Source organism: Emys orbicularis, chromosome 7, assembly GCF_028017835.1.
Source record: "Emys orbicularis isolate rEmyOrb1 chromosome 7, rEmyOrb1.hap1, whole genome shotgun sequence".
Lineage (NCBI taxonomy): Eukaryota > Metazoa > Chordata > Testudines > Emydidae > Emys > Emys orbicularis.
Window position 1 is genome coordinate 54,097,502 of NC_088689.1, and position 14,132 is coordinate 54,111,633.

A 14,132-nucleotide genomic window follows, 5' to 3' on the forward strand; every position below is an offset into this window, starting at 1 on the left:
ACTTGCCAGGTGTACATATTTGCCATGTCAATTTTACATTAGATTATTTTTGTTCAAGATCAATGCAAAGAGTGTGTGATGGGGAAGACAATCAATATGTAAACAGACTTCAGCTTTAAGTTCTCCATGAGGTTATAAACACAGGTTTTGTTTTTTTAATTATGCAGATTCCTTGACAACATTATTTTGTCCTTAGAAAATCTGATTGTTTCTAGAAGGATGACATGCAGAGTCTAGTTGGTTTTACAGATGGATAAGTGAAAAATGTTAATTCAGGGAAAAGTTATGATTTCCAAAAGCTGCATAGATGAGGACTGTTTACTGGAATCAATCACAAATGCCTAGTGCTGTAAACCCTCCTTGATCATAAGGACATGTTCTCCAAGTGACCTGCATCCTCACTGTCAGTCCCTGACTCAGAAGTCAAATCAGGAATGCTGAGCTGGGAAGTCAGTCAGCTGGAAGTGCAAAAGCACAGGTCTGGTGAGAAACTAAGCAGATGGCAGAGGAGCCAATATTAGGTGTGTGGTAGTCAGTCTTCAGTTTCTTCATGTAATTTCCTGCCAACTAAGTTAGCAATTACATGTCCACAGACTCTCTCCCACCTCTCTCTCCCACTTCCCTTTCCCAGCAAATACCTACTGGTATCTTTTAAAAAAAAAAAACACACACCTCCTGTGCCAGATTTTCTGGTGTGCTCGGTTTCATTTTTTTCTGCAGAGAGAAGGCAGTGGAAACCTGTCATAACTCCCCAGCTGAGTATGCCTCCAGCATAAAGGAGTGTCAAGCAGGCCTGGAACTGGCTCCTACTCTTCTTTTCCCTCCACCCCTGTGCAGGGAGCATGACAGGGCCAACCAGGAGTGTACAGGAGAAGAGATAGAAAGCAAAGCACAATCCTCAGCTAACATATGGGAACCAAAGCCAGCTGGTGCAGTTTATAGCAGCTCATGGGATGCCGTACACTGCACTGAAGATGCCGCAGAGATGTGGCTCCCTATACTTGTGGAGGTCAGGGCCGGTGCAACCTATTAGGCGACCTAGGCAGTCGCCTAGGGCGCTAGCATTTGGGGGGCGACATTTTCTTCTTCGGCGACCACGACGGCCGGATCTTTGGCCGCCCTGGTCGTCATCAGCATTTAGGCGGAGGGAGCTGGAGCAGGGGGGCGCAGGGAGGGCCGCCTGCAGCAAGTAAGGGGGGGCGGCACGCAGGGGAACTCCCCGCCCCAGCTCACCTCTGCTCCGCCTCCTCCCCTGAGCACGCCGCCCTGCTCTGCTTCTCTTCCTCCCAGGCTTGCGGTGCCAAACAGCTGATTGGCGCCGCAAGCCTGGGAGGCGGGAGAAGTGGAGCAGCGACGGCGTGCTCGGGGAGGAGTCAGAGCAGAGGTGAGCTGGGGTGGGGAGCTACCGTACAGCTCCCCGGGTGGGGATGGGGAGCTGTCATGGGGGAGGCGCCTCGGGGGGAGGGGGGGAGCTGTCACGGGGGAAGTGCTTCAGGGCGGAGAGGGGGTGGGGAGCTGCTGCAGGGCTCGGGGAGGGGGCGGAGCAGAGGTGAGCTGGGGTGGGGAGCTGCCACACGGCTCCCTGGGCCAGGGGGAGTGTGGAGCTGCTGCGGGGGGGGGGGGGGCATCAGGGTGGGGGGAGGGAGCTGCCGCAGGGCTCGAGGAGGGGGGAGGGCGCAAGGTGGAAGTTTCCCCTAGGGCGCGAAACATCCTTGCGCCGGCCCTGGTGGAGGTGGTTCACTGAGATACATTGCAGTGAATCACAGTAACACAAAACTGTTTCTGCTGAACATAGAGATGGCGAAAATGGAATTATCGAGTGCAGAGAAACATATTCCCCAAGAAAGTTTACCACTACAACTAGTATCAAGTTGATGCATTAGAAGGAGACACACAAAAATCCAAATTTAATGATGACCCTCTTTCCTGATTTCACATTGGTGGGGAGGAATAAAGCAAAACAAGATAGGAAAGGTGAATGGATTTACTCTCAACTATTCCGTATATACTCGATCATAAGCCAGTTCGTTTATAAGCCGACCCCCTCCCCCCCCCCAAGATGGATAAGTAAAAATGGAAAATTGTAATGACCTGTTCATAAACCTACCCTATAATTCAGGGGTCAGCAAACTTTGGCTCCTGGGCCATGAGGATAAGCCGCTGGTGGGCTGAGATGGTTTGTTTACCTCGAGTGTCTGCAGGCATGGAGGTAAACCCAGGTAAACAAAGTGTCCCGGCGTGCCAGCTGCTTACCCTGACGGGCCGGGATAGCAACTGGTGAGGACATTTTTTGGGGGGGAGAAGCTGGGGGTCAGGGAAGTAACTCCTGTGACCACCCCCACATGACCCCACCCCTAGCCCGGGACCCCCACACTCTCCCCATCCCATCCCTTCCCACCTTATCTGGGGAGGATGTCTCTGGCCTGGCTGGAGCTGCTCCGGCAGGTTGGGCAGCGCGGCCACAGCCTGCTCCGGCGGGCCAGACCGGGCAGCGCGGCCGCAGCATGTTCCAGCAGGCTGGGCCGGGCGGCATGGCTGCAGCGTGCTCCGGCACCCAGGCAGCACGGCCACAGCCTGCCAGCCCTGGAGCTGCAGCTGCTTCGGAGGCTGGTCTGGGGGCGGGACCGAGCAGCATGGCTGCAGCCTGCCAGCCCTGGAGCTGCAGCTGCTTTGGAGGCTGGGGGGAGAGCAGCGTGGCCAGAAGTGGAGAGACTCTGGCCCTGCCTCTTCCCTTCTGGCTGTGCTGCCTCTCCTTGCTCCCTCTGTTGGGGGGAGGGGTTGTGTCCCACCTCTTCCTCTCTATACCCATTCATAAGCCGACCCACTTCTCTGGTGCTTCCCTTTTTTACTAAAAAAAATTCGGCTTATGAACCAGTATATACGGTACTTCCAATTTCTTCACATTGGCTGATGTTACTGGTTAATGTAATATTAATTTAATGTCATGTATTCGTTAATGCTAAGTTTAAACTTACAGAATCATCATGGAAGTCTCTAAAAGTGTATGTTATTTACTCCGGAATCATATGAATATTAGTCTCAAGAAAGCACAGTATTTAGTTTGGGGAAAAACAACTCCACACATTTGCTCATTTCTCCCAAGTCATGCAGTCATGCCTAGAATATTCCCCCCCCCCCCCCCCCAAAAGATGGCAATGACTGACCCAGATGCTCCCGTCTCTCTGCATGTTTGGAAGCGAACAAACACCTGTGCAAATGGACATGAAGACAAAGTGGAGGGGAGAAGCAGGGTTCCCCTGAACCCACATTAGCCCTTCTGCATGGAGTACTGGGTATCAGAGATTCCAGGCATAAAGGAGTAATGAGCACCCATAGGAAGGGACAGAGGGGAATTATTTATTATGAAACATGCTCCCCTTGGAAAGAGGCTTGAAGTCTGTGGCAATTGCTATCCAACAGCAGTGCTTCTCCGACGAATACTACCTCCCCAACTGAGTGCCAGATAATAATCTTAATCATATTGAATAGTATCTTACACCATGTACCTTACTTCTAGAACAAGGTACTATTTAATGTCAGTAAGGGTACCACAGTTAGGCACTGAGATATTAAGTCCTTACAGAGAGAGCCAATGGAACATAACCATAGTACGTTATGTGGTAGCGTAGCTCAATAACCAGTCTTGCTACCAGGAGAAGGGGTTGCTGGTGCAATGTGTGCAGGATTAGCTGTGGTGTGGTTGGGGCCAGGGATCCTGAAGATTTTGGACTGTCCTCCCTGCAGATTCCTGACCTGAGCAGCCCTATCCCTTGCAAATTTGCTGGGTTACAAATTGTGCCTTAAAATTAGGGCAACAAGGGAGATTAACCATAAAGTGATATTTGCAAGATATTTTGAGGGTATGGAAATAAACACTAAAGTAATCTTACCTCTGCAAGCCAAATATTTTGCGGCATAGTAATTCTGAGAACAGAAACCATTCACCTCGTACACTGTATTTCAACCCTTTCAAGAGAGATATGGCCAAATATGACCAAGGAATCAAAGGCAGTTTTGTCAAGTAAGGCCTGCAGGATTGGGCCTTTGGTTTTTTACCCTACAGATCATCTAAGTTCAGAAGTATAACGTAAATCTGTGTATTGAATCCACCCCTAAGACATTTCTACAGAACTGATATTGCTTTGGAGCTCTAGATTGAATTTCTGAACAAAATCAGCAGCAACGGCCACATTCTGTTCCTTTAGAAATGGGTGAACCTTCCTCACAAATGGTTTTTGGGGGCAGTTCCCCGGATTTGCAAAACTAGCCTGAGCTCAGAAACCCTTTTAAAACATACATCTAAATTTAAGACCATTTTTATTTTTTACCAAGAGTGTTTTAAATTAAATAAAACACTTTTAAATTAAATAAAAAGCTGTGTTTTCCCCAGCTAGCTAAAAGGAAGCTTGTGCTGTGTAGTGGGACTAGAACAAGAAAGCTCTGCTGATGTAAGTGGACACACTATACAGTCTATACCATATACCTCTAATACAGTTTACCACTACAAAATTTCTCTTTCCCTCTCGTTATTTCCCATCCCTCCTCCCCACTCCCGCCACCCTCTCTCCATATTAAGGCACAAAACCAAAAATGTGCAAGTCAAACTTCAAACAAAAATGTTTGCAGGGGGTTGAAATCAGGCAGAACAAGTCTGCTGATCTCCATTCAAGAGACCAGATCACAAGCTGATGGCAGTGAATACAGTATCAGTTTAAAAAAATGGAGCCATAGTTTCATCACTGGAATGCAAAAATAATAAACTTAGATTTTTATCTTTGCAATGTGAGAGTTCAGCAACACGTAGATTAATTTATTTTGACTTTGGAATACCTAATTCACTCAAGCTAAGATTTCTGTTTCCCAAGTTACAGCCCAGAGTAAAATTTTGCTGACAGATATATAACTCATATCAGACACAGGGGAAATGCTAACTCTAACCTTTACTATAAATGTCATGAAATGTACCACTGTGATACATGCTCCAAACAGAATTGTGGGGGGAACCATATAGAGAAGTTAGTAATAGAAATTTTGAAAATTAATTTTTAAAGAGAACTGTGCTCAGCTTTGACAGGAAGCGTATTACAAAGGATTGATGTACAGTTCTTCTTGGACTCCATTGTATACCCATATGAACACTGACAATCAATGTCAACAGCTTATTAATATTTTACTGAAAACCTGTAAGATGATTCAAACTTCAGCTGTCTTGATAGGGTGTTACTAAGCAACTTTGCTGCCTGTCTGAGAATTAGTTTTCACAGCACTCTTTCACTCAAAACTACAGATCTATGTCCATTCAAAACATTTTCCTCATAACCTGCAACAAGCCCAAACAACTGTTTCCCAAAACTGTAGGTCAGCACCGCCTTTTCCAGCTAAACACAAGAGAGACACCGTGGTGTGTCTGAAATGATGCATTGCACTCACCATAATCACTGTCATAAAATACTATGAATTTTTGCCATCGAAGTTCGGTGACGAGTTTCAGCATAACGTCATTGAGGCGGACAGGCGGTCTGGCTGCTAATGTGTATTCTTCCTCCTCAAGACTAGGATTCAGGTGGCAAGCAGTGCGTGGGGAGCCTCCTGAGTTGCGCTGTACAAAGAGGTGTGGGATGTGCATGGCATCCGTCAGGGACTGCAGGGCATTGGCTGAGGCACAACCAGTGGATGTCACTAAGGCTAAGATTCCCAGGGTCATCAGGTCACAGGCTGAGGAAAACAAAGGAGAAAACAGGGTTAGAGCAAGTTCAAAACTCCTTTGGTCTAGCTAAGCACTACAGACAACGAGGTAGATACAATTTCTGCCCTGAAGAGCCGGACATGCTGTGGTTAGTTATACTACAGTTATGCCACATTGCTCCAACTGAGAGCAAGACCCCATTGAGCTAGGCACTGTACATACACATTCAGAGGCAGTTCCTGCACCAAAGAGCTTACAATCTAGGGTGACCAGACATCCGGATATTACCAGGACAGTCCAGATATTAGGGGTTTTGTCTTATATACGCAACTATACCACCACCCTAATGGTACAAAAGTGTCCCGATTTTTCATACTTGCTATCTGGTCACCCTATTACAATCTAAGTTGGGAAAACAGACCAAGGAGAAGGGGGGGGGGAGACAATGTCTCCATTTTTCAGATGGGAAATGTAGGCAAAGATTAAACAACTTGCCTCAGGTCATACAGGAAGTCTGTGACTGAGACAGGAAGTGAACTCAGATCTGCTGAGTCCCAGTCTAGTGCCTTAGCCACAAAACCATCCTTCATCTGATGTGTATTGCAGAGATCAAAATGTTGGGGCCCTAAAGAGAGATTTCAGTCTCAAGCATTTGGTTTATACAAAGTTCTGAAGGATTTTTAAACTTACAAAAAAAAGTGCATCTTTTTAACCAAGAAGACTCTCAAAGTATGTTTTAGAATGAAGGGAAAAGCATGAATGACTAAGCATTTATTAACACTGTAAAGTTGTCTTTAAAAAATCTGGAAGAGCAGCTGCAATTTAAAAGCAAATTTGAAACCATCTGCAACTGAAAACGGAGTGTCACACAAATTCTAAATACATACAGTGTTAGCTGTAAAACCTAGCCCTTGGATCTCCAATTTAGCAAACTATTATTTTGTTTAAAAGTGCAACTGACACATGTTATATTTTTCCATACACAAAGAACAACCATGTACTTTCAGTCTAAGTTACTTTTATTTTAGATTATGGGAAAGAACAAGAAAGGATCACAGTAACGTTTCCATGAGAGAGCAGTGTCACTGTAACCTACCAGTCTGTGTGTTATGCAATCCCACCCCCACCCCATGCCCAGTTTACAGAAGAATCTGTTATACCTCCCACCTACCCCCCAGCTAAAGCACATAAAGAGCCATGCTTTCAGCTCTAAAGGTCCCTAGTACAATCCGCAGCACCAGTCCCAGGTAATTATATAGCCCCCATTACTGTAGTATCTGAGCATCACACACTCTTTAATGCATTTATCTTCACAACAGTCCTTTGAGGTAAGGAAGTACCATTCTTCCCATTTGACAGCTGGGGAATTGAGGCGTGGAGTAAGGGATTTGTCCCACAAGAAGCCTGTGGCAGAGCAAGGAACTGAGCCACATCTCATATCCTCGGTTAGTGCCATCACCTTCCTCTATAAGATAGTACCTGTCACATAAATGGGGAGTCATCCAGGATCTAAAGTGCTGATGAGCTTCCTTTGTCCACAGGAAATATTCAACCTATTGGTCAATGCATGGTGTGTCCACACTGCACCTGATCCACAGAAGAAGTGTGGTAATTGCAGCTATCAGCTCTTGAGTCTGAGCTGTAGACTCATGCTTTTAGCTCTGGAGGGCCCTCATTCAATCCCCATTCTGCAGAAAGGAGGCCCCTAGAAATGGACCTGTACCCCGATAGAACACGAATTCGGATATAATGCGGTAAAGAAGTACTCCGGGGGGGGCAGGGCTGCACACTCCGGCAGATCAAAGCAAGTTCGATATAACGCGGTTTCACCTATAATGCGGTAAGATTTTTTGGCTCCCGAGGACAGCGTTATATCGGGGTAGAGGTGTAGTACAACACTCAAACAACTGCATACACTACAACTTCTAATCTGTAATATTCATTATTCAAGCAGGAGGAAAGTAGCCACAAAAATCAGATCTGGATTTTGAACAAGAAGTTCCAGAGTTTAAATCCAGAACGGAGTCCATTATAAAGACACTCTCCTCCTCTCCCTCATATCTTCCTATGCCCGTCCCTCTCCCAAAAAAGTTCTGTATTTTGAAGCCCACACATACTCAGTATGTTTCCAATATTTTCTGCTCTGATCATACAACAAAAACAGGACTCTTGTGCTATTTCTGTGTGACCACTTTGGTCTTGCATGGAATCAGAAAGTGCGAAGAGTTGGAAAAAGTGAAGGAAAAGAAATTAGGGATCCATTGAAAACACTCCAAATATGCCAGATCCAGCCATTTGGCCTCCCTCAATTCTCAGAAGCAGAGGACCTGTACAGGTCACTGGTAATTACACACCATACATATTTTTGACACAACCAGTTAACTATTCCACAGAAGGTCTTTTTTAAAAAGCACAGAACACACAGTGATTTCACTTTGACATCGGATGTATATGGAATGCTCAGCAAGTAAACTAATCAAACAGTGAAAAGGTGAAGTGCTTTTAAAACCATTCCCTTGATGGTCCTTACAATAAATGTGTCATCTGCATTATCTAAATTTACTCTGTGTTAATTATAATTATATAAAATTGTTGGGTTTTTTTCCCCCTCTGGGAGCTGACCTGATTCAGCAGCAGAGAAGCATTGCATTGCCAAATAGGAGACCTAGGTTTGGTAACAGATTTGATTTCCCAGGCCAGTTGCCAGAGAAAGCGGAACATGTCACATAGGTAATTTAATTAGTCACAGTAGGGGACGGAATAGGGAAGAAAGAAGTGGGGAAGAGGAAAGAGAATAGCCCAGCTGAGACAAACTCCTGGAGGGATCACCAACCGGTGAGCTTTGGCGTCATCTGAGGTGAGAACAACATGCCTGGATCTACAATTCTACTTGTAAAAGTAGCCAGAGGAAAAGCAAAACCTTTTCCTAACTGTGTGCATTGTGGGACACATCGTGGCTCAGAGATAGGTAATGAGTTATAGAAGCAATCAACTGTGGAAAATTTGACCTATGTCAGAAGCAACAGGAAATTCTTACCATTTCACTGTTGCTTGGTGATCTAAGTGAAATGAGAAGGCGTCCTCAGTATAGCTCAGACTCAGACTTTAAGGTCAGAATAGCTGCTAATAATGGGAAAATGTCCATGTAACAAAAGATAACCTCATACAGTAGTTGGCATTAACCGCTAACTGCTCCCTTGTTGGCAGCTAAGAGTACAGTGATTCAGTGGATTGTGGAAAAAGGGCCCTCTGATCTCTCAGGATACCCTGAACACATGGATAATGCAGTGTGTAGTTGGGAGATTTTGACCTGCTGCATGTTGACTGGCTAAGTAGAAGAATTCAGTATAGAGGGCTGTTAATCTAGTTGCTTTCACAAGTGCTAAAACATTTGTAATTTCATTATATTCCACATTTACAGTCTGAAATAGTATAATCAGAGCAATACAAAAATGGGGGAGAACTCTAAGCAATTTGATTTCACATTGTATTAGTCACGTCCTTCTTACTACAAAGTTTACGTAACGTGAAACAAAGCAGTTGATTTTTTAAATAGAAAGCCTCTACTGTATAAATTACAATATGGTAGAGTCCAAAGAGTTCAACCAACTTCGCAACACTGACAATCCTGTTAGGATTTAGTATATTAAGAACAAATGCATCGCCATCCGTCTGTATGCATCAGAGAATAACTCTGAAGTTATAACACAGAATCCAGTTCAGTTTTACTTAATACCTCTGTCATTCATGAGGCATCCTTAAAGTGGTTTAAAGCAAAGTAATGACCAAGAATAATAAGAAATCTGAAAGCAACTTTGGGGACATTTGTCAGGATCCCCCTCTCCCCTCTGCTTCCCAGCTGTTGCTGTGATATGAGAAGAGATTTGTTAATTTTCTATTCTATTTTTTTCTGATATTGGCAGGGAGTGCTATCTACTGGTAAGAGCATGATTGGGACTCGTGGATCCTGGTTTGCATAGAGTTCAGTTGCTACCTCATTATATGACCTTGAGTAAATCACAACCTCTCTGTACCTCACCCATATATAAAATACTAAAAATTATTTGCACATGATTGGTGCTTTTCATTTGAAGATGTCAATGTGCTTTACAAAGGGTGATAGTTTGCTTATCTGTAAAATGGAAAACAAGATGCTGTAATTTTAAGGAAATTGCTCAAGATCACACAATGACTCACTAGTATTGGGGAGAAGAGAATCCAGGACTCCTGACCCTCATTCCTCTTCTCTAACCATTAGACTCCAGTACCTCTCACTGCTTCATCTAAGACTGTTACAATAGCATCTGCCTACCTCACAGGGATATTGTGAGGTTTCATCAAGCAATGCCTTTAAAATCTTGAGATCCACAGCTAAAAAACAGAATATTTTAAATGACCTGCCCTCAGGGTTTCACTGATTAACAAACAGTAAGATGTATTAGTTTAACTGTATTGCCTTCATCACTGATGGTCCATGTTTTACAGAAGATCTCACATCCCACAAACCACTGGGCAGGACTCCCGCAGTTTATTAGCTGATGGCAACATGAACCCACTATTGCCATCATTTCTAAAGGACAATAATGTATACAATAGATCTAAGTGAAATATTTTTTCTAGATTCTTATTGGCCTACTTTTGCCTCTGATCACAGATCTGTCATCCTCCTACTTACTGTTAATGAGGCTTTCAAAACTATTGATCACTCTGTAGTCTTCATATGCCTTGAGCAAGAAGCATCTCCCACAATCTCTTTTGAATTCTGCTTTCATAAGCTCTCCTTTTTATTTCTGAAGGAGGATTTTCATCTTTCTAACACCTCCTCCATTACTGAATATCTCAAGGCTCTATCCTTGGCCATGTTCTCCATCCATCTTCTCTGTCTAGGACATTTCATTTCTGGCTTCTACCTTGGATACCATCACTTTCTGTCACCTTTAACTCTTCTTGATCTGTCTATTTTGACTGTTTGGTCCTGGCTACAGTATACTACAACTTTTCACTACTTCATTGACCTACGTCTCCAACTCCACAATCACACTCCATTCAGACTATATGTTAGCTTGGAAGTCCTGATATTTTGCAGTCATTATCTTACACATACATTTTCCTACCACATTTCCCTGTCAGTGGATCTGCTGAGGCTTATGATTATTTATGGAATAATGTAAGAATTATTCTTTATCTTGACCCTAACATCTATTTACTATTCATTTCATCACTCCTGCTATTCCTTTCTGGATTGCCATCTTATTTCTAAAGACAAGTACAAGCTGTAAAGTTTGAATTTTGAACTAATTTCCCCCAAAGCTCAGGGATGTTTGGATTCTGGAGTTTGGCTCAGGCCCATCTCTAACTAAATCCTTAACTCTCTAAACTTCAGGGAGTTTATGTACTGGAGGCAGACTAATATCTTGCTCCAGAAAACAGAGGCATATCACCAACTTCCAGTCTCCCTTCTACTGGTTTCCAATTCATTTCAGAATATGATTGAAAAATTGCTCTTGTGCTGCCATAATTTTCAATAAACTAGCTCCCACTACATTGCCAGCCTAAACAATATATCCAAGTACTATAATTCACTCTGCCTCTCCAATCTTGACCTCCTCTCTACTCCTCTGCTCTGTTCTTAAGTAGTTGGATCTCACTTCTATTTATGTTGCCAAATCTATCTTGGACTCTTTCCCTCATTCCTTCTGGGATACCGAATCACCTTCCCCTTTTTAAGGTTAAACCTTTCCTTTTCACTTGAATTTGTGAGTATCTTTCCCTTTACTGCTATCTGCAATATGGCTTATGAGAGAGACGCTATACAAATCAATTGCATTTTATAATATTTGTCTATTTGAATGTTGAGAACTCACTGCCACGTTGCTAAGAAAGTTATTTCAAATCTGGCAAGTGTGCATACATCCACCACACTTCATATACCCAATACTTCTAGCGCAACACTCTGCAAAGAAATGATTAACGAAGTTGCATTTAAAGTGTTTGGAATTAGGCTTCAAATCTAGCAGCCCATTGAGATCAGCCTGTGGCAGGGTGGGGCGGGAGGGAGTTCACACTTGCTTTGGTGCTATTGTTTCAGTTACTCAGGCTAAAGACTTATGCTTCATGAAAGTTATCTTCATAAACCAGAAGGACTAGGAAATTTTGGGTTTATTAAATGAAAAAACAGATTCCAAAGCATACAGCAATATCTATGTGTGCGTTGGGGGTGAGGGAGTGGGATGGGAGTGGGGAATCTGTATAGACTGAATCCCTTAAATTCATTGAATTATCCATGCTTGCAGATTTACACAGTCCAAGGTCAATAGCTAGCTAATAACCTACTAACTTACCTAATAACCATGGCAAATGCAACAGGCTGAGTTATATGTTCAACAGCATCTTACAAAAACACTTGGATATTTTAATCTGGTTTTACTAAGAAAGAGAATGAATACAGTGGAAAATGGAGCTATTTAATTCACTTTTTGTAAAGTGACAGGAACTTTTATTTTCATCTGGAGAAAACACTTGAAATTGGAATGTGCATATACTTGACTTATTCTGTGTAAATCAAAGACTGTCACTGAAGTCAATGGAATTATACTGGTGTTAAACGGATATAAGTGAGTTTGGAATTGCGCTTACTGGTCAGCAAAAGGCATCTCTGACCATCAGCAGCCAGCCATAATGTATCAAAGCATCAGGCACTGCAAGTCTTGGGTGAGGACTTGAATATGCAAACTTCTGAAGCAAAAGTGTAATTTACACTGTATTCATATTACCAACTGAGCTAGACAGAGCTAATTGCAACCAACACTAATATTTACACTTTTTCAAAACATGAAAGGCATGCTTATAAACTTAAATACTTACAAAAGAAATTCAAACTTGAAAATCAGCTGTTCTGCTACTAATGTATCATCAGCTATTCAAAACTGGAACTGTGTAAACAGATAGTTTGGGTTCATTAGCAATTCTCGAAAAAAAAGATTCAGATCACCCAAAATTAATTTTTAAAAAAATGTTTGGCAAATCAAAAAGTTGAAATTAATTTCAAGTCAAACAAGATATTGTCTGATCCAAAACAAAATGCTTTCTTTTGATTTTGAGCTCCCTTTATGTTGTTAATATACTTTAATTAAAATAAAGTCTTTTCAAGTTGGGATATCTGAATGTTTCATTTTGAAAATGTCAAAACAAACATGCTGAGTTTTTTTTAATTCTTAAGTTTTGTTTTCAGCTGAAACAATTAGGTGAAATTGACATGAATTCATGAAATGTTTGTCATCAAATCCATTTTTCACTAAAAAAGGGTTCACTGGAAAAGTTTTGTCCAGCTCTATTCAAAACCACATCTGATTAGACTGAGAATATGAACACGTTTATATGATGGAAAGTTTTCTTTGGAGGAGTAATTAAGAGCAGTGAAGAGCTAAATGATCAGTCCGCATCATGTTGATTGTATATATGACATTGTTTGATTTACACTGAATCTAGTCAAGTATATGCACAAATTATCAGTACTCTGTATGTTTAATCAATGCTTAATATCTTCCAAGAGACACATCCTTAGAGATATTCATATTTCTTTTAGCCAATGATGTCAATGTTTAAAAAAATGCTTGCGGGACTGCTTGATTCTAATAAATATGGAGGGGTAATGTAACATGAAAAAAATAGTATGCCACCAAGCAACAGATCAAAACGAAGTATGATGGTGTAATTCTTTGCGTAGCGATAAACTGAAGGAAACAAACTGAAACAGTAGGTATCTACTATAGACCACTAGATCTAAAGGAGAGCAAAAATTAAACATTCTTTCACTACTACTTAATGTGTAAGAGTGGTATCACAGGACACCATACTCAGGGAATTTAAAACCACACCGACATCTTTTGAATAAGAAATATTCAAGGAATTTCCTAAATTACAGTATCCATTAGATAACATTATGATGCATAAAGTAGGGAATCTACCCAGAGGAGAAGACACCCTCTCTCTGTGTCTTACCAACAGAGGAACACTCTGTATGAGAGAAGGCAAATTACCTGAATTTGCCTTAATAAGGGATGGGTTCCCAGAAAACAGCAACATAAGGCAAATGGACTTTAGGTCAACTGAATTTGAGAAATTAAGACAGCTCGTCGGTAAGGTGTAATGGGTGGCACTATTAAAATCTAAAACTGAAAAGTGGGTAGGGCATCTCCAAGAGGGTTCACTCACACTAGGGCACCTCCTCATGGCTGTCTCTGGGGAATCAGCTCACATCTGGTCAAACATCCCATTTTAGGGTATCAAAGTCCCTCCAGCCCAGGTGTCTGGTAAGTGTCTCCAACAACCCTATGCTACTTTCCATTGACTTGTAGGGAAACCTAGGCCCACCTGCTACTCTGGGTTACAGCCCAGGGACCCTACAATCAGAAGCTAAGGTCTGCACAACCTCTAACCTCACTGC

General features: G+C 42.6%; 1 protein-coding gene across 1 annotated transcript in view; it reads right to left on the reverse strand.

Moving 5' to 3' along the window:
* GRID1 (glutamate ionotropic receptor delta type subunit 1) overlaps nucleotides 1–14,132 on the reverse strand; it is an 827,754-nt gene that overhangs the window by 497,390 nt on the left and 316,232 nt on the right. The window contains exon 3 of the mRNA XM_065407849.1: nucleotides 5,431–5,715. Coding sequence (XP_065263921.1) covers nucleotides 5,431–5,715 — 285 coding nt within the window. The remainder of the gene's footprint in view (nucleotides 1–5,430; nucleotides 5,716–14,132) is intronic.